Source organism: Pongo abelii, chromosome 20, assembly GCF_028885655.2.
Source record: "Pongo abelii isolate AG06213 chromosome 20, NHGRI_mPonAbe1-v2.0_pri, whole genome shotgun sequence".
In the NCBI taxonomy this organism is placed as follows: domain Eukaryota; kingdom Metazoa; phylum Chordata; class Mammalia; order Primates; family Hominidae; genus Pongo; species Pongo abelii.
The window spans coordinates 48,049,048-48,074,329 of NC_072005.2; the positions used below are offsets into that span (position 1 = coordinate 48,049,048).

The 25,282-nt window shown below is 53.3% G+C and overlaps 2 protein-coding genes across 10 annotated transcripts in view; one reads left to right on the forward strand and one right to left on the reverse strand.

Annotated features, from left to right (window-relative positions):
• Nucleotides 1-25,282, forward strand: part of LOC103888610 (CEA cell adhesion molecule 6) — a 913,736-nt gene that overhangs the window by 377,831 nt on the left and 510,623 nt on the right. The window lies entirely within an intron of this gene.
• Nucleotides 1-25,282, reverse strand: part of POU2F2 (POU class 2 homeobox 2) — an 89,971-nt gene that overhangs the window by 40,140 nt on the left and 24,549 nt on the right. For 4 of the 9 annotated variants that reach the window (XM_054540532.2, XM_054540527.2, XM_054540530.2 and 1 more), the window contains exon 1: nt 4,243-4,353. The exons of 1 other annotated variant lie outside the window; for it this stretch is intronic. In XM_054540532.2, coding sequence (XP_054396507.1) covers nt 4,243-4,270 — 28 coding nt within the window. In that variant the 5' untranslated portion in view covers nt 4,271-4,353. Of the gene's footprint in view, nt 1-4,242; nt 5,071-25,282 lie in introns of those variants that run through there. 4 more of the 9 variants (XM_054540531.2, XM_054540525.2, XM_024237149.3 and 1 more) reach the window with 4 other exon arrangements.

Below are 25,282 nucleotides of genomic sequence, written 5' to 3' on the forward strand. Positions count from 1 at the left end.
TGGCTGGAAAGACAAGAGTGGTTTGAGGGAAATTTTTCACCATTCTGTTACTCTTATTCTCCCTAAATTATCCCAACCACTCCTACATATCCCTGCATACTCCCTGCCCCACACTTGGCTGGGTCACAACAAAATGGCCAACTGCTGCCCTTTGTGTTTTCTCTTTCCACCTTCCCTGTCAGAGCTCAATCTGAGAGAAGGGTCAGATCATTTCCACCAGGAATGAACAGGGAGCTCCATTTCCATCGTGGACTAAAAGCCAAATGACGCCTTAACAGGGACTCCAGGGCACCAGCAATCATGGACTTGGAGGGTCCATCAAATGGCTCAGCCTCAGCCTCAGCGTCAGCCCAAGCAGAGATGCCCATCACCTGTCACTCAACTCTACAGAAATATTGATGCCTGTTCCCACCCTAGACTCTCTGATTTCAGTGGTACAGGGTGTGACTTCGGCATCCAGATATTTAAAAGCCTCTCCAGGTGATTCTTTTTTTTTTTTTTTTTTTAGACAGAGTCTCACTCTGTCACCCAGGCTGGAGTGCAATGGTATGATCTCGGCTCACTGCAACCTTTGCCTCCTGGGTTCAAGCAATTCTCCTGCCTCAGCCTCTCGAGTAGCTGCAATTACAGGCATGCATCACCATGCCCGGCTAATTTTTGTATTTTTAGTAAAGACGGGGTTTCGCCATGTTGGGCAGGCTGGTCTCGAACTCCTGACCTCAAGTGATCCGCCCACCTTGGCCTCCCAAAGTGCTGGGATTACAGGCATGAGCCACCACACCCAGCCCCCTCCTGGTGATTCTAATGTGCTCCATCCCCTGGCACCTTCAGAAGCCCCTCTCAAAGCCTCATTCACACACACAAAATTGGTTATGTATGGCTATTCCCACCCCTCATCATAGGTAATGTGTAATATTTTAGGGGAACTGAAAGAGAAAAAGCAATGCATAGCCCTACCAGGCCCCTTGGAGCCATGTTGCCCCTTGAATCCCACCTTCCTCAGGTCAGAACCCCCTCAACCAGGGCTGCCCAGCCCTGAGCTCACACTCGCTTGCCCGACTGCCCCAGGCCTGGGACTCTTGGTCCTCTCTGCCCTCCCACTCCTCCCTCCCCGGACTTTCACTTCTCCTCTGCATTTCCCCCCGCCAGTTTTAGCAGACTTAGGCCAGCTTCTCGTTAGCACTTACCGAAAACGGGGCTAAATATAGAGGGCCTAAGGACTGCCCCTCACCCCTCCTGGCCCCACTTGTCCTGTCCCCTGGGTCCTCTGCCTCCGCAGCCTGCTTCAATTAGGGGTATGGCCTGGGAGCCCCTGTGGGCAGGTTGGTGCTGCCGGGAACCTCTGTGGGCCCAGCTGGCCGAGCCCCCGTCCTCCCCAGAAGCGGCACCTCACCCCTCCCCACCCCACAGCTGTCCCTGGGTGGCCTCAAGGGAGTGAACATTTCTGAGCTGTCAGGAGGGAGGGATGGAGATACGGGTAGCAGACACAACAAGAGAGGTGGCCCCACAGCTGCGCTGACAGCAGGCAAGAGCTGCCAACAGTACACACCCCACGGCCACAGCCAGGCAAGGCCCCGGCCAACACAATACAAGAAACAGATGTGCACAGATTCCAGACAGGAATGTGAACAGGTTTGCAGATACGACACATGCCTAGACATGATGCCACAGGCATATATGCAAAACACACACCCAGACGTGTGTACACACATGCACTTACACACACTCTCACACTGAGTGACACACAGCCAGCCAGACACACACAAGAAGTACACAAACTCACACACCCGGAGTGGAACACAGATAGACACACACCCTCCCCCTACATACTACACCCAGTCACTCACAGACTCAGACATGTGTACGCACACATGTACTTACACACATTCTCACACCAAGTCACTTCAGTCCAGCCAGAGGTACACACCCAGACATGCACATGCTCACACAGAGTCACACACACACACACACAAGTGCACACACATACACCCAGAGTCACCTCATCCTGGAAGATGGCCAGGGCTGACCTCTGAACCCAGTTCACAGGTGTGGAGTCTGAGATCAGGCAGGGTGAGTGATCTGCCCACAGCCACACAGTGTATTAATTCATGTCCAGGCAGGGAAAATTCACCCCAGTCTTCCCAGACTGGGCTGTTCTGTGAGAAATCCCAAGTAAAGGGTTTAGCCTACTGCCCAGCACCTCTGAGGTCTCAATTTAACCCCAGACAGGAACGAGTCAGTGGGAGCAGACACCCTGGATCTCTGTGTCTACACTGTATGGACACACATACATATACACAGTTGCATACACAGTCACCTCAACAAATAAACACGTCACCCTGCAAATAGTCTTCCTTTCATCCCACCCCTCTCCTCACCGCCTTTGCTTGCTCATACCCACTCATTCTTTGTATCCCTGCTCAGACACCCCCTTCCTCCAGGAAGCCCTCCTTGACACTCTACCAACTAAATCACATGTTTTCAGGGCTCCTACGATCCCCTAATACCTCCCCGTCCTGGCCCAACCCCTCTACCTACGTCCCCCTATCCCAGCCCTGACCCCTCTGCCTGGGCCTCCCCCATCCCAGCCCCAACCCCTCACCTATGTCCCCCCATCCCAGCCCTGACCCCTCTGCCTGAGCCTCCCCAACCCCAGCCCTGACCCCTCTGCCTGGGCCCCCCTCATCCCAGCCCTGACCCCTCTGACTGGGCCTCCCTCATCCCAGCCCTGACCCCTCTGCCTGGGCCTCCCTCATCCCAGCACTGACCCCTCTGCCTGGGCCTCCCTCATCCCAGCCCTGACCCTTCTGCCTGTGCCCCCCATACCGGCCCTGACCCCTCTGCCTGGGCCTCCCTCATCCCAGCCCCAACCCCTCTACCTTTGTCCCCCCATCCCACCCCAACCCCTCTGCCTGTGCCCCCCACCCCAGCCCTGACCTCTCTGCCTGGGCCTCCCCCATCCCAGCCCTGACCCCTCTGCCTGGGCCTCCCCCACCCCAGCCCTGACCCCTCTGCCTGGGCCTCCCCCATCCCAGCCCTGATCCCTCTGCCTGGACCTCCCCCATGCCAGCCCTGACCTGTCTGTGCTGTCATTGGTGACAGGTCTGTCTTCTCCAATAAACTGGGAGCTCCAGGAGGACAGACCTGAGCTACCCTTTCCACTGTACTTCCAACACCCGACACAGAACTACTCAATAGATACATGTTGGTGGAGGACACAGGGGTGCCCGCACACAGTGGCACATATAGGACAGCACACAACACCAAACCAAGACTCATGCCCATGGTCACGCCTACACAGCCACAAATGAAACAGGCATGAAGGGCTGAGCGCTTGCCATGTTCCAGGCACTGTGCTAAGCATGCTACATGTATTACCTCATTTAAGACTCCCATCAACACTGCTGAGTGATAGCCATCACCATACAGACATGTACACATTCTACTAAATGAGCCAACAGCTATAAATCACCTTGTACAGTGCCTGGTGCACAATGTTCACTCAGCCAACTGACATTTGGTGGAGAAGGCATTTAATAAGCACACAAACACATAATGAAATTCCCAGCAGTGATAAGTGCCGTGAAGAAAAGATAAAGCAGGGTGAGGGGACTGAGAGTGACAGGATCAGTGCCAGTTCAGATGGGGAGGTCAGGGAAGGGTGCCCCGAGGAGGTGACATCTGAGGTGAATGAAGTGAAGAAGTGAGCCAGGCAATTATCACCCCACAATGCCACACACAACAGCCCCCTACATTCACAAGCACACAGCAGTCCCACTCAGAGCACTCAGAACTACTGCACACACACATGCACACGCACACCTGTACCAGATGTGCACACACACACTCAAAAGGGAATGACATCCCTCAAGTCCAGCAACTTGGCATTCCAACCCCTTTGCAGCCCTTATCCAAGGATCGCCCATGTCACCCACCCCACTGGTTCTCCACATGAGGGCCCACTACCAACACCCAGCTCCCTCCCTCCTGTCCCCAGGCCCTTCGGAACAGGGCAACAGAGAAGAGAAGAGGTTGGAAGTTCCGGTGTCTGATGTGGAAAGGGAGGGCAAAGAGGAGCTGTGGGGGTTGGGGGGGACCTGGCATGGGAGAGAGGGAGTTGCTAGAGTACAGAGGAGAAGGACAATGGAGACAGCTGAGGAGGAGGAGCAGGGAGGGCCCGCAGAGCAAACCTAAATGTGCTGCCTGTCCTCTGAGCAGTGGCGCAGGCACCAGCCCCCTTACCTGGAGCCCCCATGCTGGAGTGAACCATGCTGCCCGCCCCGCCAGGGCTGGGGGAACAACTGTGTCATCTCCCCACCCTCTCTGGGGGCCGAGCCCTCCCTGCCGGAAGTCACTCAGGGAGGAAACCACAGGGCTGGTCCGCCCCCTTCAGAAGGGAAAATACCCTGGCCCACAGACCCGCCCCGGCAGCCCGGCCCACCCCAAATCATGTGTGTGTGTTGGGGGGTGGGGGCTAGTGGGGCAGAGGATAAGCAGGCTAGAAGAGCCGACTCCTACAGCTGCGATCCAAGAGGTGCCTGCAACAGTTGCCCCCCGACTTCTATCGCCCCCATGGAGGCAAACAAGTGTGGGACAGGGAATGGGGGTCTGGGAGAGAAGGTGGGTCCACAACAGTAACAACAATAAAACAGTAGCCAGCAGCTTATTGGAGAAAGGGCTTTGCCGATGCCTGACCCTGTGCCTCACTCTTGACAGGTGCCATCTCCAATGTGGTGGTCACTCTTATTTGCCCCATTTTACAGATGAAAAGACTGAGGATCAGAGAGGTGAGCAGTAGTTTTCCCAAGGTCCCAGAGCCAAGAAACGTTGAAGCTTAAAAGCACGCCACGGCAGGGAAGATCAAGCAAGCCCTGCACCTATCTGCAGGTGAGCTGTTGGGTGCCACCATTGGGAGGAAGTGGTGCCCGTGGGCAGTGGTAGTGGGGACGGTGGGTCAGGGACTTGGCCTGGGGCTACAATAAGTCGCCGGCCAAATGCGGGCGCCCGAGGCGGCTCCAGTGGAGGGGAGCACCAGGTCCCCGGGCTGCCGCCTGGCTCTTCGCGCTGCGGCGCTCCCAGTTCAGCGCTTCCCTCCGCGCCCGCCAGAGGGCGGCAGCGCCCAGCCAATGGGCCGGAGGGCGGGGCCGGCTGCGGAGAAGGGAGCCCCTCCCTCCGCTCCCCTCCCCAACACCCTCCCAACACCCCCGCACGCACACCTGCGAGGGTCACACAAAGGCGCAGGACTCCCGTCACACCGCAGCTCAGACAAAGGCGCGCCCGAGTCCGCTGCCCTCTTCCTCTTGGTGCCCGAGGACTGAGGCTGTGGGGCTGCCTGGCGTCTCCAGACACCCCACATGCCCGCCTGGGCCCCGCAGGACATCCTGCGTCCCATGGCTGGGGGGCCCCCTAAACCACAGGTGCATGCACAGACGCCTGGACTCACCCTCACACACACAAGTATTTCTACAGATGGACCCCAGCACTTCACACACACACACGTGTGCACACACAGACGTGCATGAACACATCTATGTGCACAGGCCCCAACACCAGCCCTCCCTGCTGACGATGGTCACTCCCATATACTGATACCTCCTCTACTCTCTCACATGGACCCATGGGCACAAGGGCACTTCTACACATATGTGCCCAAGCATACTTCCTGGCCACTCGCACCCACTCACACACAGGCACACTCAGAAAGAGCATACTACAGGAAGAACTACAGGAGTGCCCTCCCCTGACTGCACATGTGCCCTGTGCACCCAGACACGCCCAGGCAGGCAGGTGGGCACAACAGGAAGGACTGGCAGTTCTCATATATGTACACGAGAGGGGACTGTTTCCCGGCATCTACACTCCACAACATCCCGTATTGTAAAGGCCATTTCACAGAGGAGATCCACAGACCACACAGCAACTGGCCACAGGATTTCTATACATGAGGGTCTTCCCGACAGCAGCCTGATGGCGGTGGATACTGGAGCCTTGTCTCAAAGCGACATTTACACAGTAAGCTTTGTTTTCAGTTAGGATTTGTTTTGCGGGGCTTGGAAATGGGGCTACAGGACATTGGGGGGCGGCAAAACCTCACCAGCCACCCTTATGCTCCACCCTGGACAGATTCAACATCATCCATGTCAGGAGCACACTTTTGGACATGACCCCATTCCAGCCCCCTAGAGCCAGCAGAGAAGGACCACCCACTTCCTGTGCGGCCAGGTCTGCAGTTCAGTCCTGGAGCCGGGGAAGGCTGTATACGCTCCCTGAAAGATGAAATGACCTCACACCTCTCGCCTCCAATGCTGGCTCCATTCTCAGTGCCTCAGACCAGAGCTGGGCCTGGTGAGGGGATCTTGAAGGAGGATGGGCCTGCCTGAGAGAGGATAGAGGGGCAGAGTTTGGAACACACTGGCAGCTGGAACGGGGAGGCTCAGGCAGGGGGGGATGGTGGCCTCGTTGCCACAGAAGAGGCCTTGAGCCATGCTGAGCGAGGCAGGTAGGGCATGGGAGCTGGGGAGCAGTGGGGGCCACTTGAGGTGCAGGGAGCTGGGAGGGAGGCGGCACAGCGGAGGCCAGGCTGGGCTCAGGGCTGAGCGGTAATTAAAGGAGACGTAGGGGGCTCCCCAGGGCCAGCGGGGCTGGTAACTGACACGCGGGCCCCATTGCTCCGCTCATATTTCTCGCCGGATCGATACGTTTGACTCCCGACAAGACAATAATCGCTTGTACGCGGCCAGCGAGTCGATCAAATACATTATTAGAGCGAGGTCCCCCGGGGGCCCGGTGGGGAGTGGTGGGGGGGAGCAGCCAGCCCACTGGGGACAGCAGAGCAAGATTCTTCACCCCTCAGGGCCCCCCAGCCATGGCCTCTTCCTCTTGGCCACCCCTGGGGACCCTCCTGTGGCTCAGTTCCCCAGCCTCTCTCTGAATGCCTGCTGCTTTGGCGATCTCTCTACTCAGCCCCCAGCATCATCCTTGCTCTGTGAGGGAACCCAAGGGTTCTTTCCCCATAGGCACTGCCCTCATCTGTAGGGCTGTAGCATGTGGGAGCTCAGAGAGGCCCCTCAGACCCCTAGCTTGGCAGGAGACAGGGAGACCAAGCCTCAGGCCATACTCTGAGTCCATGGCTGGGCCAGGAGATGAACTTGGGCCCAAGACTCAATGATACCCACCTCCCTCTGCCCAGTCTCTTTGCTGCATCTAAGCACACGGGGCTTCAGCAGCGCCCAGGCCAGAGGCAGCCTCTGGGGGATTAGGGAAAGCTAACCTAGGGACCCAAACAAGCAGAAAAACAGGATGATAGGGGTGGCAGACAAACACATACACAAAGAGATGTGTGTCTGCTTCTGCTGCAGGGCCATGTGGTCCCTCAGTGGGCCTCAGAGACCCTCAAACCATGCCCAGCCTCAGCTCTGGCCCACCCTAGACACTGCTTGCCACTCTTGCCCACTTTCCTGGCTTCTAGGCTCAAGCCTATTTCCCCTTTTTAAAAAAAATTAAATTAAGCTTTAGCTTTATTTTTAAAGTCCAGGCTCTTTTTTTTTTTTTTCTTTGAGGCAGAGTCTCACTCTGTCGCTCAGGCTGGAGTGCAATGGCACAATCCCGGCTCACTGCACCCTCCGCCTCCTGGGTTCAAGCGTGTCTCATGCCTCCTCAGCCTCCCGAGTAGCCGGGATTACAGGTGCACACCACCAGGCCAGGCTAATTTTTGTATTTTTAGGAGAGACGGGGTTTCACCACGTTGGCCAAACTGGTCTCGAACTCCTGAGATCATGTGATCCACCCACCTCAGCCTCCCAAAGTGCTGGGATTACAGACATGACCTCAAGCCTATTTCCTGTTTACACACCTGCTTTGCCCTCTAGACCCGAAGTGCCCCTTTGCTTCTCCAGCAGCCCTAAGTCAAAGTCAAGTTCTGTTCAGGAGTATCCAGCATTCAGGGACTTAAAATATATCTTCCTCTTTGTCTTCATTATCAGAAGCAGCCACCACAGCATTGCTGTCTATACTTTCCTTTTTTTTTTTTTTTTTGAGACTGTCTGGCTCTGTCACTCAGGCTGGAGTGCAGTGGCACGATCTTGGCTCACTGCAAACTCTGCCTCCCAGGCTCATGCCATCCTCCCACCTCAGCCTCCCAGATAGCTGGGACTACAGGCGTGCACCACCACACCCAGCTAGTTTTGTATTTTTAGTAGAGACATGGTTTTTGCCATGTTGCCCAGGCTGGTCTCAGAACTCCTAGGCTCAAAGCCATCCACCCGCCTCAGCCTCCCAGAGTGCTGAGATTACAGTCGTGAGCCACTGCGCCTGACCTACTCTGTGCTATTTGAACAAATACATTATTTCTAAGTCCTCATGACAGTCTGAGGAGGTAAAGGTCTGCTATCATCCTCATTTTACTAACAAATTGAGCCTCAGAAAGGTGAAGTCTCCTGCCCCAAGTCACACAGCATGAGTGGTGGAGTCAGGATTTAAGCCCAGGTCTGTCCCCCTGACAGCTTGATCTCTCTGTACTGAGCTATGGAGCTCCTTCTTGGAGGCGTGAAATGCTCCCCATCCTTCAGGAGACAACAGCAACAGCCAGCCACTTCTTGTCCAGTCAGCAACACTGGAATACCTCTGCAGCTCACAGCCCAACGCCCACAGCCTTCGAGTCAGTTTCTTGATATTCGGCAATGCACTGGACTCCTGATCCCATCAGCTCCTGGCTGAAGGTGGGCCAACCCCTCCCCATTTCCTTCAATTCAAACATTTCCTCATGTCCCTCAGTGCCAAGCCCTGTGCCGGGAGCTGAGGACCCAGAGGTGAGCTAGATCTAAAATCTGACCTCAAGGAGCTAACAGTCTGAGAGGAAGACTGGAGTGGATAAAAATACCTTGGTAATTTATCATTCAATAAATATCCAATAAATGCTATTATGTGCCAAGCCATTGCTAAGCTCAGAGAATACAGTGGTTAAAAGCAACCCATAGAGCTTACTCTTTGGGGGAGAAATAATTTTTTAAAGTTATCAACTAGCAGGGTGTGGTGGCATACCCCTGTAGTCCCAGCTCCCCTGGAGGGTAAAGCAGGAGGATCACTTGAGCCCAGGAGTTCAAGGCTGCAATGAGCTATGACGGCGCCACTGCACTCCAGCCTGAGTGACAGAGCAAGACTCAATCTCTAAAATAAATAAATAAAATAAAAAATAAAAAGCCATCAAATAAATATGTAATTCTAAGTTAGGAAAAGTGATTTCAAGAATAGGTAGAGGAGGGGCTGGGCATGGTGGCTCACACCTGTAATCCTGGCGCTTTTAGAGGCTGAGGTGGGAGAATCGCTTGACACTAGGAGTTTGAGACCAGTCTGGACAATATATTGAGACCCCATCTCTACAAAAAAAAATTGTTTTAACTTAGCTGGGTGTGGTGGTGTGCGTCTGTAGTCCCAGCTACTCAAGAGGCTGAGGCGGGAAGATTGCGTGAGGTCGAGGCTGCAGTGAGCTACGATCACACCACTGCACTCCAGCCTGGGTGACAGAGAGAGACCCTGACTCTTAAAAAAAAGTAGAAGGAGGATACCTGATGTAAACAAAGGATGGCATGTTGCAGAAAACTGTCCCAAGGAAGTGACATTTACGTAGCAATTAGATACAGTATTCTCAAGGCAAAGAGTGTGAAGGAAGACACTCCAGGCAATGGGAACAGAGGAGGCGATGGCCCCATGGCAGCAAACAGTGTGGCAATTCCAGGATCAGAAAGGAGGCCTATAGAGCTGGAGCAGAGTGAACAAAGAAGAGAAGATAGGGCCGGGCACAGTGGCTCACGCCTGTAATCCTGGCACTTTGGGAGGCCGAGGCGGGTGGATCATGAGGTCAGGAGATCGAGACCATCCTGACTAACACAGTGAAACCCCGTCTCTACTAAAAAAAATACAAAAAATTAGCTGGGCGATGTGGCGGGCGCCTGTAGTCCCAGCTACTCCGGACGTGAGGCAGGAGAATGGCGTGAACCCGGGAGGCAGAGCTTGCAGTGAGCCGAGATCGCGCCACTGCACTCCGGCCTGGGCGAAAGAGCGAGACTCCATCTCAAAAAAAAAAAAAAAAAAAAAAGAAGAAAAGATAGGAGACGAGGTGTGAGGTGGAGAGGCGGCCAGGGCCAGACTGCACAGGGCCTTGCAGGCCAAAGTAAGAATTTGGGACTTCAAGAACAGTGAGACACCTGAGAAGGTTTCAAGTAGGGGAGTGGCATGGTTCTATGAACACTTTTGTGACAATCCTGGCTGCTTTGGAAGCCGCAGTGAAGAACCAGAGGATGGGGTGTGGCGGTCAGCGTGAGGAAGCTGATGAGTTCCACATCACCATCAGGTGATGATGACAGGAAGCAATAATTGGTGATTGGCTGAATGTGGGGCACGGGAGTCACGGAGAAGTCAAGAATGAGGTCGAGGTATGTTAAAGTATCTTTCCTGCCACAGAAGATTGGGGCAGGTGGAAGAGCTTAAGCTCAGGTAAGAAAGATCAAGGTAGGACCTGAGGTCCTGAAGGATGAGAGGAAGGGCAGGAGGTAGGAAACAGCATTCAAGGGGGTTGCCAAGGTTGAAGACCCCAAGGTGGGGACAAACTTGGCTTTCCCAAGTTTGTCCTCAAGTTCCTTTGAGGTTGGATTTGAAGTTGCAGGTGGAAGGCTTATGCACAGAAGCATTCTGTGTAAGGAAGTTCTACTGGGGACAAATGCGGGGACAGGCTGGTAGCATGGAATCTGGAGACAGGATGACCAGTGGGGAGGCTGGGACAGTGGTCCAAGGCAGCAGGGGAGAAGGAGCCATGAGGATTAGGATGAGGATACATATTCAAGCTGGAGTCTACAGGAACAGGATATGAGAAGTGGGTGCTGGGCTGGGGTGGCTGGGTGGATGCGAGGCCATCACTGAAAGACAGTGAGAAGAGAAGCAGGGGGAAGACACTTGGGTCAGTTCTGGGGGGAAAGTCAGGAAGCAGCATCTTCCAAGAAGCAAGGTCTGTGGACCAGGAAGTCAGCAGATGTTTAACAAATTCACATGGACACAAACATTCCTCATCATATCTCCCCACCACAGCCAATTTTCCACATCCACCAGAATTCCCAGTTCGCCTCATCTAAGAAAAGAAGCACTGTGATGTGGCTTAAAGAAGATAAAAGAAGATTAACTGGCCGGGTGTGGTGGCTCACACCTGTAATCCCAGCAATTTGCAAGGTCGACGAGGGCGGATCACCTGAGGTCAGGAGTTCAAGACCAGCCTGGCCAACATATAGTGAAACCCCATCTCTACTAAAAAATACAAAAATTAGCTGAGCATGGTGGTGCATGCCTGTAGTCCCAGCTACTTGAGAAACTGAGGCAGGAGAATCACTTGAACCCAGGAGGTGGAGGTTGCAGTGAGCTGAGATCATGCCACTCTACTTCAGACTGGGTGACAGAGCGAGACTCTGTCTCTGAAAAACAAACAAACAAATAAAAGAAGACCAACCAGTCCCTGTTCTGAAATTCGCCCTCTAGTGACCTAGGGCCAGCCCCCTGAACTCCCTGGACCTCAGTTTCCCCAGATATATGTCTGAGATGGGCTGGAGAAGCACTCTAAGACTTCTTCCAGCTTGAACATTGTTTTCTTTTCTTTTCTTTTATTTATTTATTTATTATTATTATTTTTTTTTTTTTGGCTCACTGCAACCTCTGCCTCCTGGGTTCAAGTGATTCTCTTGCCTCAGCTTCCTGAGTAGCTGGGACTACAACCATGCGCCACCATGCCCAGCTAATTTTTGTATTTTTAGTAGAGATAGGGTTTCACCATGTTGGCCAGGCTGATCTCAAACTCCTGACCTCAAGTGATCCACCCACCTCAGCCTCCCAAAGTGCTGGAATTACAGGCATGACCCACTGTGGCCCGGCTCCAGCTCTAACATTCTATAGCTTGAAAGAAACAAGAATGGGTGAGATGGACTGATGGCTCAACTGGCCACTGACAAATAGGGAGGTAAAGCATGGCCAACCTACTCTAAGGAGGCCCTGGCTGGGTATACTCAGCAACGCACTTACTCCTCACTGTCATCTTATGAGGGAGAGACCATTATCATCCTCACTTTTAAGATGAGGATGCTGAGGCCCACAGTCACACAATGAGGCTGGGGTGAACCCAGAGGCTTGTTGACCCCAAAGCTTGTGCTTCAGCTGTTTTGTTGAGCTCACTGCTCCTCAACCTGGCTTGTGTGAGTCTCACTCAGACTGCAGATCCCCCAGGAACAAGGTCCCTTGGCATCCACTGCCATGTGCTCACCAGGGTCTCTGAATGACCCGTGGGAGCAGGCGCCTGGCCCTGGGTCTTCCTCGGTGAGGCTCCGCCCTTGGCCCAGGAGCCCCTAGCCCCCTTGCTGCTGCCCCCAGGCTTTCCACAGCCCACGTGCACATTTCCTGTTCTCTAGCTCCCACTGGCGCAGCACCAACTCTGCAGGCTCAGAGGCCTCCGCTGTCATCCCAGCGCAGGGAGCTGTCCAAAGGCTGAAAAGCAAGAGCCCATGGCCTTGGTCCAGAGCCCTCCAATCCTGCTGCCCCCAGGACAAACCCACTCCCCTTACTGTGGCCACCAGGGCCCTGCAGGACCTCCCCGCTGGCCACGGAAGTACCACACCCCAGCCACACTGGAGGAAGCTAATTTTGTCCCCAACATGGGGCCTTCAACCCTTGAATGCTATTCCCCACCTCCTCCCCTTCTCATCCTTCAAGACTCCGCTCAAAGGCCACTCCTCAGAGAAACCCTCCCTAGTCATGCTCTGCTCCATTCCCAGTTTTATTTCCTTCAGAGCACTCTGAAATTCAATTGCCGCCTATTTGCTTTACTGTCTCTTTCACCCTCTAAAATGTAAGCTTTCTGAAGACAGGTGTCCTTTTCTGTCTTGTTCACTGTGGTATTCTTGGTGCTTTAACAGTGCCTGGCATATAGTTGATGCTTGAACCTTACTTGTTGAATGAATAAATCCTTCCAGGCACCCATGGTCCACAGAATAAAATCCAAGGCTGGCTCTCCAAACCCAAGTAGATATGGTGCCTCTCAACCTCCTCAGCTATCTCACCCTCAGAGCTCACCTTTCTCCTCTGTTCAATAACTTGGGCTCCCCTATGTGTCCCATCCCTCATGCCTGCTTTGTCTGCCACAAATTCTGTACACACCAGCCTCTGCTCAAATCTCCTCTCTCTGGAAGCCTTCCCTGACCTCAGTCTTACCACAGCTCCAGGCAGTATCCCCCGGCTTTAGCACTAATTGTACTGCACTGAATCACTTCCCAATGAGGCTGTACCTACAGACTGTGAGCTCCTTGAGAAGAGGGCTCAGTTTGACATGTTCTTGTAGACTCAGCGCCCAGCACTGGGCCTGCATTTAGCCAAGGCTCCAGGAATGTTTGTTGGGTAAGGACAACTGCCCTGCAGATGGTTAACCATCTATACAGGTGAACATGACTAGTTTGGGAGTCAGTCAGATGAGGGTTTGGAATCTGGTTCCTCCATTCATTTGCTGTGTGACCCTGGGCAGGTGACTTCCCTCTCTAAGCCTCAAGCCCCTCATCTGTGAAATGGGGGCAGTAACATTGGCTGACAGGAACTTAATTAATCTTTTTTTTTTTTTTTTTGAGATGGAGTCTTGCTCTTGTTGCCCAGGCTGGAGTGCAATGGCACAATCTTGGCTCACTACAACCTCTGCCTCCTGTGTTCAAGCGATTCTCCTACCTCAGCCTCCCGAGTAGCTGGGATTACAGGCATGTGCCACCACACCCGGCTAATTTTGTATTTTTAGTAGAGACGGGGTTTCTCCATGTTGGTCAGGCTGGTCTTGAACTCCCAACCTCAAGTTATCCACCTGCCTTGGCCTCCCAAAGTGCTGGGATTACAGGCAAGAGCCACCGCGCCTGGCCAGGAACTTAATTAATCTTAAATATAATACTTGCCACCATGCCCTAAGAACAAACATGTTCACTAACTACATCAAGATTTGAGGTTGAGAAAAATAAGAAACAGTCTAGATGCCACTGATAGGACAGTGGCTAAGTAAATTATAATACATTCATACTCAGGAATACTATGCGGTTATGAAAGAGAATGAGACTGATCTATGGACACAGACATGAAAAGTTCTCCAAGACACCGTTGAGTGAAAAAGCAAGTTGCAGAACAATTTATACAATTTGATATCACTGATGTAAAACACATACATCTATTTTTAAAAACTGTATCTTTTCTATGGGTGCACAAGTATTAAGCAAATGCAGAAAAAATGGTCTGGAAGGTAATTAATTATAAGCTCTTTTGTAGTAACTTCAGTTTTGGTTTGTTTGTTTGTTTGTTTCGAGACAGAGTCCCACTCTGTCACCCAGGCTGGAGTGCAGTGATGTGATCTTGGCTCACTGCAACCTCTGCCTCCTGGGTTCAAGGGATTCTCCTGCCTCAGCCTCCCAAGTAGCTGGGATTACAGGCACGTGCCACCACACAAGGCTAATTTTTTGTATTTTCAGTAGAGATGGGGTTTCACCATGTTAGCCAAGATAGTCTCAATCTCCTGACCTCATGATCCTCCTGCCTTGGCCTCCCAAAGTGCTGGGATTACAGGCGTGAGCCACCGTGCCCGGCCATCACTTTAGTTTTAGTAATGAGATTGTACTTGTTTTTTGGTGGGGGTTTGGGGTTTGGGGGGTTTTTTGTTTTTGTTTTTGTTTTTGAGACAGGGTGGTCTCACTCTGTCAACCAGGCTGGAGTGCAGTGGTGCAATCTCAGCTCACTGCAACTGCCACCCCCCAGCAAGCAATCCTCCTACCTCAGCCTCCTGAGTAGCTGGGACCAAAGGCACATGCTACCACACCTGGCTAATTTTTGTACTTTTTGGTAGAGACAAGATTTCAATATGTTGCATGGGCTGGTCTTGAGCTTCTGGGCTCAAGCGATCCTCCCTCCTCAGTCTCCCTACGTACTGGGGTCATAGGCATGAGCCAGTGTTCCTGGCCTGTACTCATTTTTTTTAATTAAAATTAGAACATATTAAATGATACACATGCAGAAAATCAAATAAATGATTATCCCAAAAGTGAGAATTGTAGTTACCTCCAGCAGAGAGGAAGGAGTATGTTTGGAAAGGGACACACAGGGTGGGGCTTCTGGGTGCCTTTGACATCTCCACCCAAGTGGTGAATGCACAGATGTTCCCTCGATCAAGATTCATTAAACTGGCCAGGGGTGGTGGTTCACGCCTGTAATCTCAGCACTTTGGGACACTGAGGCTGGGTCACTTGAGGCCAGGAGTTTGAGACCAGCCTGGCCAACATGGTGAAATCCTGTCTCTGCTAAAAATACAAAAAATTAGCTGGGTGTGGTAGTGCATGCTTGTAATCCCAGCTACTCGGGAGGCTAAGGCTTGAACCTGGAGGCCGAGGTTGCAGTGAGCCGAGATCATGCTGCTGCACTCCACCCTGGGCAAAAGAGCAAGACTCTGCCTCAAAAAAAAGAAAAAATTCATTAAACTGTACATTAACGTCTTGTCCAATGACTGTGCGCTTCCTGTGGGCAGGGGCCAATCATTGCGATATCATCTGTTTCCCTATCCCCATTTCACTGCCCAGAAACAGACTTAATATAAGTTGTGTGTTCAGTAGGGAGCACCCATCACGGCAAGCGCTCAGGAGGGCCAAGGCCGCTGTCCAGGGTACTAACAACCCAAGCTTGGGAGGCTACAGAGAAAGCCAGCGAAGCGAGCCAGCTTCAAGATGCCTCATTCTGAAGGGCCCCTGCCTGCCTCAACTCCTCTCTCCCCACCTCCTTCACTCACTTCCTCCAAGCTGTCTGCCTTTCTGTTCCTGCAATCCACGCCCGCGTTTCTTCTTGCCTCAGGACTTTTGCTCTTGCCCTTCCTCCTGCCCAGTGCAGTCCTTCCCCCGGTGTTCCTAAGGCTCGTCCCCTTACTTACTCTAGAATTACACTTAAACACCCCCTCCACAGAGAGGCCTTTTGACATCCTGTCACATGGCACTTCTCATCACTATGTCCTCTACCAGGTTGCACTTTCTTCTAGCACTTTTTGCTGTCTCACCTTCAAGCCTCGTGTCACGTGCTTGTTTATTACCTCTTTTCCCCCAACCTGAACGTTTATGCCAGCACAGGCAGCATGTGTGTCTCGTTACGTCTCATCCTGTCTTTTAGAAGGATCCCAGGTGCACAAAATTGGATTAATCATAATCCTTGGTTCACGGCGTACTCCCATCACTGGGCTGGATGGAGCCCTCTTTCTCTATCCATTCATTTATTGTTTTACTTATTTTTAATAACGAGTTAATGTGAACCCACATTCACCATTCAGATTAGAACCATGATAATAATCATACTAGCCTGTGTCTGTCCTCTTCACTGCTGTGTCTCCAGCACCTGCAACCCAGGAGGTGCTTGGTATTGATTTATTGAAGAAGAAGCTGACAAAGGGGCAATGACCTCCACACCCTGCAAAAGGGAGCTAATGGGAGTGCCCACCTGGCCTCACAAGGCGGGAGAAGAAGGCAAAGGCCAGGCCCTCCACTCAGCTCCCCTGTCCTCCCCTGGTGCTCCACTCCTGCTCAGCCTGGGCAACAGCCTCTTCCACACGATTCAGTTCCACATCTTCAGGGAGGGCCCACTGTGCCAGACCTTGTGCCAGGAGCTGGGGACACAGGGTGGTTCAGCTTGGCCATGCTCCTGAGGAGCTCTCAAGCCTCGATGTCCCAGGCCCCCAGACCATCCCACTATTCTACTAAGTAACAAGAGCAGCTACATGGCACCTGCTCTGTGCAGGCATGTGTTACGTGCATTCTTTGCATCATCTTTTGGCATCTTCCCAACAATCCACTAAAGCAGGGGCTGTTATTATCCACCCCCTTTTCAGAGGAGCACCCCAAGGCGGGTCAGAGAGGGCAAGGACTTGCCCAGAGTCAGTCATGGGCAGGCCAATTCCAGAGCCCAGCTTCTCTTGCCCCAGGCCTTGCTGTTACATTGAGCACATGCACGTTTCTCTTCCTCCAAAGTCCGTGAGGTCCTGGGCCTCTTGCATCTCTGCAAAAGCAACTGAGGATGGCTGAGTCACATAAATAGGTAGTTAGGTCCCAGCTGCGGGGCTAGGTGTGGCCTATGTGTCACTTGGCCGGTGTGTCACATTCCTGAGGGGATGAAATTAAAACAAGATGTGTATTTTCTACTTTACAGTTGAATGACACTGCCAGACCACACCACCTGTAAGATACTATGAATTTTGTTTTAATAAATCCTGAAATGACCTTATAAATGTCAGTTAATGTGGTATTTTATTGTTGTCATTGCTAAAAGCACAGGTCTGTAAATCCATTTCAGTATTCCTTCGTTCTTAGTACACTAGGAGGCTCAAGAATTAGAAGTGGCCTTGGCCTCTTTCAGCCTCTGCAAAGACTGCTGAGTCCTAGCTGTGCAACTTTGAGCAAGCCACTCAACCTCTCTGTGCCTCTCTCAGAACTGTGCGGACCCTGAGCAGCATCCACAGAGGGCCCTGCCTACAGAAGGTGCTCTACATTGATTCAGAGGAGTTTAACTTAATGGAACTGTATTGGCCCAGATCACATGAGACACAGTGCCTGTCATCGTTGAAGCAAACTCTGAGCTCTGGACATTTGAAGGAAAGTGAGGGATCAAGGAAGAAGTCTAGGTTGTTGTCGTGACAACCATTTACTGAGATGGACACAAGCTCCTGGAAAAACTTGGGAAAGGGAATCAAGAGTTCTGCTTTAGGCCAGGCGCAGTGGCTCATGCCTGTAATCCCAGCACTCTGGGAGGCCAATGCCGGTGGATTGCTTGAGGTCAGGAGTTCAAGACCAGCCTGACCAACATAGTGAAACTTGTCTCTACTAAAAATACCAAAATTAGCTGGGCATGGTGGCACACACCTGTAATCCCAGCTACTCGGGAGGCTGAGGCAGAAGAATCACTTAAACCTGGGAGGCGGAGGTTGCAGTGAGCTGAGATTGTGCCACTGCACTCCAGCCTGGGTGACAAAGCGAGACTCTGTCTCAAAAAAAAGAGTTCTGCTTCCCAGGAGGCGGAGCTTGCAATGAGCTGAGATTGAGCCACTGCACTCCAGCCTGGGTGACAGAGCAAGATTCCGTCTCCAAAAGAAAAAAAAAAAGAGTTCTGCTTTAGACAAGTTAAAGAGAAGCCCTCCACCTACTATTAATATTTAGAAGCATTTTCTCACTGAATCTTCTCAATACTCTACAAAAAAGCATTGTTAACATCCCCATTTTACAGAGGAAAACACTGATGCCCAGCAAAGTTAAATCATTTGGCTGGAGACACAGATGGAACCAGGATTGGCACCCAGGCAGCTGGACTCCAAAGTCCACATTGCCATCCATTGTTCTCTTCCTCTCCCTCAAACCCTTGCCCACCTTGTCCCATTGGCTCAGCAGAAACACTGGCTTTGGACCTGGGCTTTGCTGTCTGAGACATCCATGTATCTCCCATCCCTGTCCCCAGTTATGGCCTTCTGCCAATATGAACCATTCACTGAGTGCCTTCACATCACCTGCCCACCTTGAGTCACAACAACTCTGGGATGCAGATTGCACAATGCTCCCCAGCTCCACTTTGTGGGGCCCTAGCAGATTCTCCAAGCTCATACAGAAAGACCAGCTGTGAGGGGAGCCAACACCTTCAAATCTACTCGCTCCCTACACCACCTTACTCAGAGCTCACCTCCTCTGTGGAGTCTCCTAAGGGAAGGCCCCTCATTCACATCTGTGCAAGATCCCGGTCTGGCAACAAACTTCTCAGTGCCAACCAGGCACTTTAGGGTTCACATGGAGAACATTAAATAGAAGCAACCCATGCACCTGCCTCATGGAGGCTTCCTGCAGCCTCCTAGGGAAAAAGTAGCACCTGACCTGGTAAGAGGAAAAGCTCAGGTTTGGAAGGGTCAGACTCTCACTGTCTGCTCTCCACTTCTTTGAGCCTTGATATTGTCACCAATTCCAAAAGCGCTCTCTGGTTCCTCCACTCCTCCCACTGCAGTCCAGGCCACCACCACCTCTGGCCTGAGTGACTTCAGTGGTCTCCTCCCCGAAGGTGTCCCTTCTTCCATGCCTGTCTCAGATAGTCTCGTCTCTCCTTGGCCCCCAGAGAGGGTCTTTCTAAAACATAACCAGGTGGTGTCACTCCCTTGCTTAAGATTCTCCAGGGGCTTCCCATGCATTTGGGAATAAAACTCAATCACTTAACCCAACCTATAAAGTCCTATGTCATCTCACCCCTGCTGACACCTCTCATCTCTTCCCCCATCACTCTCCTCTTTGCCTACCCTGCTCCAAGCCATGCTGTCTCCTCTCTGTTCTTTAAACCATGCTCTTTGCAACCCCAGGCCCTTCGCATGTGCCATTCCCTCTGCCTGGAACACTGTTCCTGTGCTCTTTGCCCCATTAAATCCTACTCATCTTTTAAGGTTTGGCTTAAATACCTTGCCCTCTCTCCTGGCTCCCTATTCTAGTCTATTCTTTGGGATAGACTTATCAGTTTCTGATTTTGTATTTGATTGATGTTTACACTTAAAGATTTGCATCTTCTCTAGTTGTCAACTCCATGAAAGTACGCTGTGCTGGTTCTGCTGCCTGCTACATCTTTAGTGTCCAACAAATGCCGGGCACATAGTGGGTGCTCAACAGACAGGTGGAATGAATGACTTAAATGGATCCTGCATGGGGACAAGCACCTGAGGCAGAGTACTTAAGTCTTCGAAGCCTCAGTTTCCACTTCTGTAAAATCAAGATAATAATTCCTCCTTTACAAGGTAGTGGTGAGGATCCAAATAGTCAATGAATATTGACAGTGCGTTGGGAAAAAATCCTCTGCAAATACAAAAGCTTAAAAGACCTGGAACCTAGAGGATGGGAAGGAGTCAGAGAGAAGAGCAACAGGAAAGGCATGGCCATTTGTCAGGTGACACTGCGTTTTGTATTTCCCCTTTCCCTGACTCCTATGAGGTAGTAGTTATGACCCAGAGGAGGAAATAAGGCTCAGACAGGAGGAGCCCCCTTCCCAGGGTGTCATGGTGAGTCCATGGAAGAGCCGGGATTTGTACCCCTCACACTGAGGCAGGCAAGTTTCCTGAGCATCTCCAACAGAGCTTGACCCCTAGCAGTGGGCTCTTGACAAACATGAATGGAACCAATTCAGAGGGCCAGCCAGAATCACAGTCCTGTCTCTAACTCTCACTGGCTAGAGACCTTGGGCAAGTCACTTCCCTTCTCTGAGCCTCAATGTCCCCATCTGCTAAGTTGGGAATAATGAAAATGCCTACAGCCTAGGGTGGTCGGAGGTCAGCAGGAACACAGGTTGAGGGCCTGACACACAGAAGGCAGTCCATAAGCAGCTGCCAGAATGGTTCCGCTTCCAGTGAGGGAACAGCATGAGCAAAGGATGATAAGAGGCTAGCGGTCAGTCAGAGAGGACTCACAGAAGGGGCAGCCGGAGCCAGATGGAAAGGGACTCCCAAATCTGTGCCCAATTGCCTTCTCAAGGCAGGCAGTGGGAAACCTGGACATGTTCTGAACTCCAAAGAGCAGCCCCTCTCCAGGGGCCCTTCCTCAGGCAGCCAGGGAGGTGGCGAAATGGTCATTGTAGGAGAAGCATCCCCTGATCTCTTGCCTGCCTCTTCATCTTTCACCCCCAAAGCCCTCACCTCTTTCCAGGTTTCCTGGCCTTGGCCTAAATCTCATACTCCTCAGCTGATCCTGCCAACCTCATCTCCATCCCAAGACCCACCCAGCCCTGCCTCAGCTGACGCCTGGTTCTTGTGCTCACACCCTGGCCTTTCCCACATGGCCCAGAGGGACCTTTCTGTCTTCTATTAGGAAGGCCTTGTACTAATTGGAAAACTTTTGTTTGACGGTAATGCCAAAAAAATTCATAACTGGTGAAAAGTAAGCACTGTTTCAGGCGTAAGCAAGCATATAGCATGTGGGTAAATACGTGGGTCTGTACACACCTTTGAAACACAAATGCCGTCTTCCCGCATCACAGGGATCTCTCTAACACAGAGATCCTTACTCCCCTCCGCAAACCAGGTAGCTGTAAGGCCAGAGGTGGGGAACTGTGAAAGCTGCACTAATGTAGAGCTTGTTGGTGTCGGGTGGAGGTGACTGGTCCTAGGTGAAGGAGTGAGGCTTGGAAAGGACACCCAGGGTCATCCTGAGATCCTCCTCCTCCTCCAAATGCCCCCATCTGTCAACTTCCCCTCAATTCAACCCAAAGATGTCTGAATCCCTCTGCTCCTCCGGCTGTGCCTCCCACTCAGGACTTGCTCCTCCCCACCCCACCCCGCCCCAGCCTCTACTGTTGCACGGGTTCTTCCTCACTTGCTCCACAAATGTCCCTTGAATCCCGTCTGTGTGGCAAGCAATGAACCAGACACCAGTGATGTCACGGCCCCTGGTCTGGGGAGCTGACAATGGACATGGACCCAGGCGTCCTGAATCCACCCCCCATATTCCTTAAAGCATGACCCTGGTTGGGCCTCGCTCCCGCCCAGACCGAGAGGAAAAATCTTGGCACCCTAGACCTGCCCACGTCTGCAGCTTCACCTTCCCAAGCCACCATGAGGAGAGAGGAGGGGTGACCATGTTCCCCAGCCTGAAGATCCTGCCCTCAACTCCCTTCCTAGGAGACAGAGGACCGTGGGCTTTCAAGGCAACATAATCCGCAGGGGAGGCCGTAAACACCCTTGGAGCAGCTCGCTTTTCAGGGGAAACCAAGGCTCTGGGCCAGCATGACTTGAGCAAAGCCGCACAGTGCGTCTGTGGCAGACAGACGGGCCCCACCCCTCAGTTCCCAGCTCTATCTCTGCGAGTGTAGACTTGTTTGAACTCCCCTAGACACTGACACTGCCAAGAGAAAGAAGAGGGGCTTAAGACCCTTTTTCTGCGTGTTCTGCTGATGTTCCAAGGACCCGAGCCTCCGCTTCTTTCTATGGCTGTGGGAGGGGAGATGAACCAAGAGAGATGGGGCTAGACAAGGGATGTGGGGTGCAGGCAGGGTAGAAAAAGACAGAATGAAAAGCATGCAGCAGGGCAGAGAAAAGAGTGGTGTAGGGAAAGAGTAACTGGGGACTATCAAGGTAGAACAGAGAAGTGTATGGAGGTTTTTAAATCCCTGGAGGGAGAGGCAGCAATAAAGGAAAGAGAGTCAGAGTCAAACAGAGAGACAGAGACAGGAAGATGCAGATAAAGAGGCAGAGACAGAGAACAGCAGAAAGAGAGACAAAGAAAACAGGAGAGAAAAGAAAGAGGGAGGGAGGGGGAAGAGCAAGCAGAGGTGGGGCCACAAGGGCCTTCTGTAAATTGCTTCCCAACACCCTCTCCTCTGCCCCTCACACCAGCAGTCCGGCAGGGTGTGTGGTGTCGTCCCCATCCCTGACGGGGCTGCTCCGGGCAGAGCTGAGACTGACGCATGGGAAGGTGTCCAGCTCCCGGCCCTCTCTTCCTGCACCCAGCTGCCTCCCAAAGAAAAGGGCCAAGTTCAGTGTGGAAGGGGCAGAGACAGGCCCTGGGGGACCGAGAGCTGAAGTGCTGTAACCAGGGGCAGAGGGGCTGCAGTCTGTCTCCCCTCTCCAGTGCCTGGTCCCCACAGACAACCTACCTGTTCTTGTCCCCTGCTGGCTGCTGAGGGACAGGCTTTGGCTATCCTGACTTTGGCCAATGCCTCCCTCAACCTGTGGCCATCGTCTCCCTGCCTGGTGACCCCAACACCCTCCTGTACCTCCTCCTACCCATCCCTGTGCCCCTCAAGACCACCCATCCCATGGCCACCTTTCTGCTCCTCTGCAGGTTTGGGGTTAGGGAAGGGAGCACAGAGGCCTAGATTGGGGGTGGAGGGCTTGGTGGATTATTGAAGATGTGCGGGCACTGCAGCTGACATGGATGAGGAGGAAGAGGAGGGGGTCTTGGTGATGGACGATGCTGATCCTGCGGTGGGGGGAATGGCAGGGGAGGGGGTGGAGAGGGCTGGGGGAGGGGTGGTGAGGAAGCAGGTTGAGGGGGGAGCAGGACCAGCCTCACATTTGGCATTCAGGGCAGCTGACAATAAAAATGCTTTATTGCCAAGAAACTGGATCGATCGGGGCTGGAGGGGGCCGGCAGGGGGGACGCGGAGGGCTCAGCGCAGAGGCCGGCGGCCGGCCTTCGCAGCGACCAGGGCCTGAGCCGCCCTCCCCCCTGCACCCCCCTCCCTGCCTCCTGCCCTTTCTTTCTCCTGCAGCCACCGCTTAGTTCTTATTATATTTTTTCTTATATATTTTTTCCCCCAGCTTCTCCTGCTCCTGTTTTTTTTTTTTCTTTTAATTTTTTTTAAAACTCGCTGCACTCCCAAAGCCGCAGGCCGGGTGGGGGTGGAGTGGGGGCATCTGCCTGGGCCAGGCCCCTATCCACAGGGTGCCCAGAACTGCTGGCTCTGGGATGAGCCCCACTTTGCTTCTGTAGCCCCTAATCCAACCAGGCTCCTCCTAGAGCCTGTCCTCTGTGGGTGCCCATCTCCCCCTGCCACCCCTCCAAGGGGCCTCCTTCCAACCTCAGAGTACCCACACACACATATCCACGGTGGGCTGAGGGCCCTGGCCAGGCCTTCCTCCCCTCCCCCCTACCTGGCCCCCTGCTCACTCCCGGAGCCATTTGGCTGATGGTCAGAACTGTCCATCAAGGGGGCTCTGAGGCCCTGGGGACCCAGATGGGAGGAGGGAGGGGGAGAGGTCGGGGGTCAGGCCACGTCCCCTCAGCTTGTCTCTTTCCCCTCCCCCTTCCTAACAAAGGGAACATCGGCCTGACGCTGGCGGGATGGTCTGGTACTCAGGGAAGCGGGGAGGAGAGGGGCTGTGGGGATGGCCAGGGGCAGAAGGCGGGGGTGGGGGCCGCCTGCCCCTCCTCTGCCCTCCCCCTCGGGTCAAGGCTAAGGTGATTCCTCAACCTCTCGGAGGCTGGGCTGGGAGGAGAGGAGGATCTGGACAGACAAAGAACTGGAGCCCTGGGGAGCTGGGTGCTGGGGGGACGCACCTGGGACCCGGGCAGTCCTGGCTGAGGGAGGGGCAACAGGCACCCCTCTGGCCCTGCTCTCACCCTCTGGATGGCCCTGCCTCCCATCTGTACCAATCCCTACGGATCCCAGAGCCATACAAACCTTCCAGCTTGGGCAGGTTCGGATGGGGATGGGGGGAAACTGAGGCCCAGAGAGGGGAGACAGTCCGAGTCCAGGGTTCTCAGCGCTGTCCCAGAGTCTCTCCCCTCACTTCTTTTCCTACTAAGGGAAGACATCTTCCTTCCTGCCCTTCCCCACCCAGGTCAGGGGAGGTTTGGTGGGGGCAGATGGTAGAAGGTTCTATGGAGAGGGAAGAGGAGACTAAGGAAAAAGTGAGGCTAAGCGTTCTCCTCTCTTAAGCCAGTGGGCAGGGGAGGAAGCCAGAAGAGAAAAAGTCTAAATGTGACCTCGAGCACTGGCCTGGCACAGCTGTGGGAAGAAACTTAACGTCCGTCAGAAAGGGCAGGAAACCAACATAGACAGGGTGCTCCTGAGTACCTGGCTAGCAGTGGCTGGGGAAGAGGCCTTCAGACAGTTTTCCCCTTTTGCCCATGGCCACAGTGAAGGAGGAGGATTCACACTCTGGTTGGTCACAATCCACCCATGACACTGCGTCAGGGCCTCCCATCCACCCAGCCCGACTGTGGGGCGCAAAGCGTAGCTGAGGCAATGAACAGCTGTGAGCCCCCATGCCCACAGGGATAAGGAGCCTCCAAAGAGACAGAAGGAAACAGGCAGATCTTCTGTGCTTAAATTCTCCTATGAAGGCTGAGGTGGCTCTCGGGGAGAGGGCCGCAGCCAAGAGGAAGAGGGGGAGAATAAGGCGGGCCTCTTTTGGAGGGGGTGGGATGGGCTCACACATGCCCCCACAGCCTGTCAAGAAGACCCTAGATGGGCCGAGGACTATAGGGGTCCCGGCTGCCCTCCCCCAAACCTCCCCTCCCTTCTCTCCCTCTCTCTTTCTCGGCTGGCTATCGACCGGGGCTGTGACATGGTGGATCAATACGGCAGGGATATAAAGCCGGCTGGCTGGCTGTCTGCCTCTGCCTCTCTCTCTCTCCCTTGCTTGCCTTGCTTCCTTTTCCCGGAGCCGCACCCAGGTCCCCCACCATCATGTACCCCTTACCCAGGCCTCTGAGGGGCCGGGCACCCCCCACCACTCCCCTACAGCAGGAGA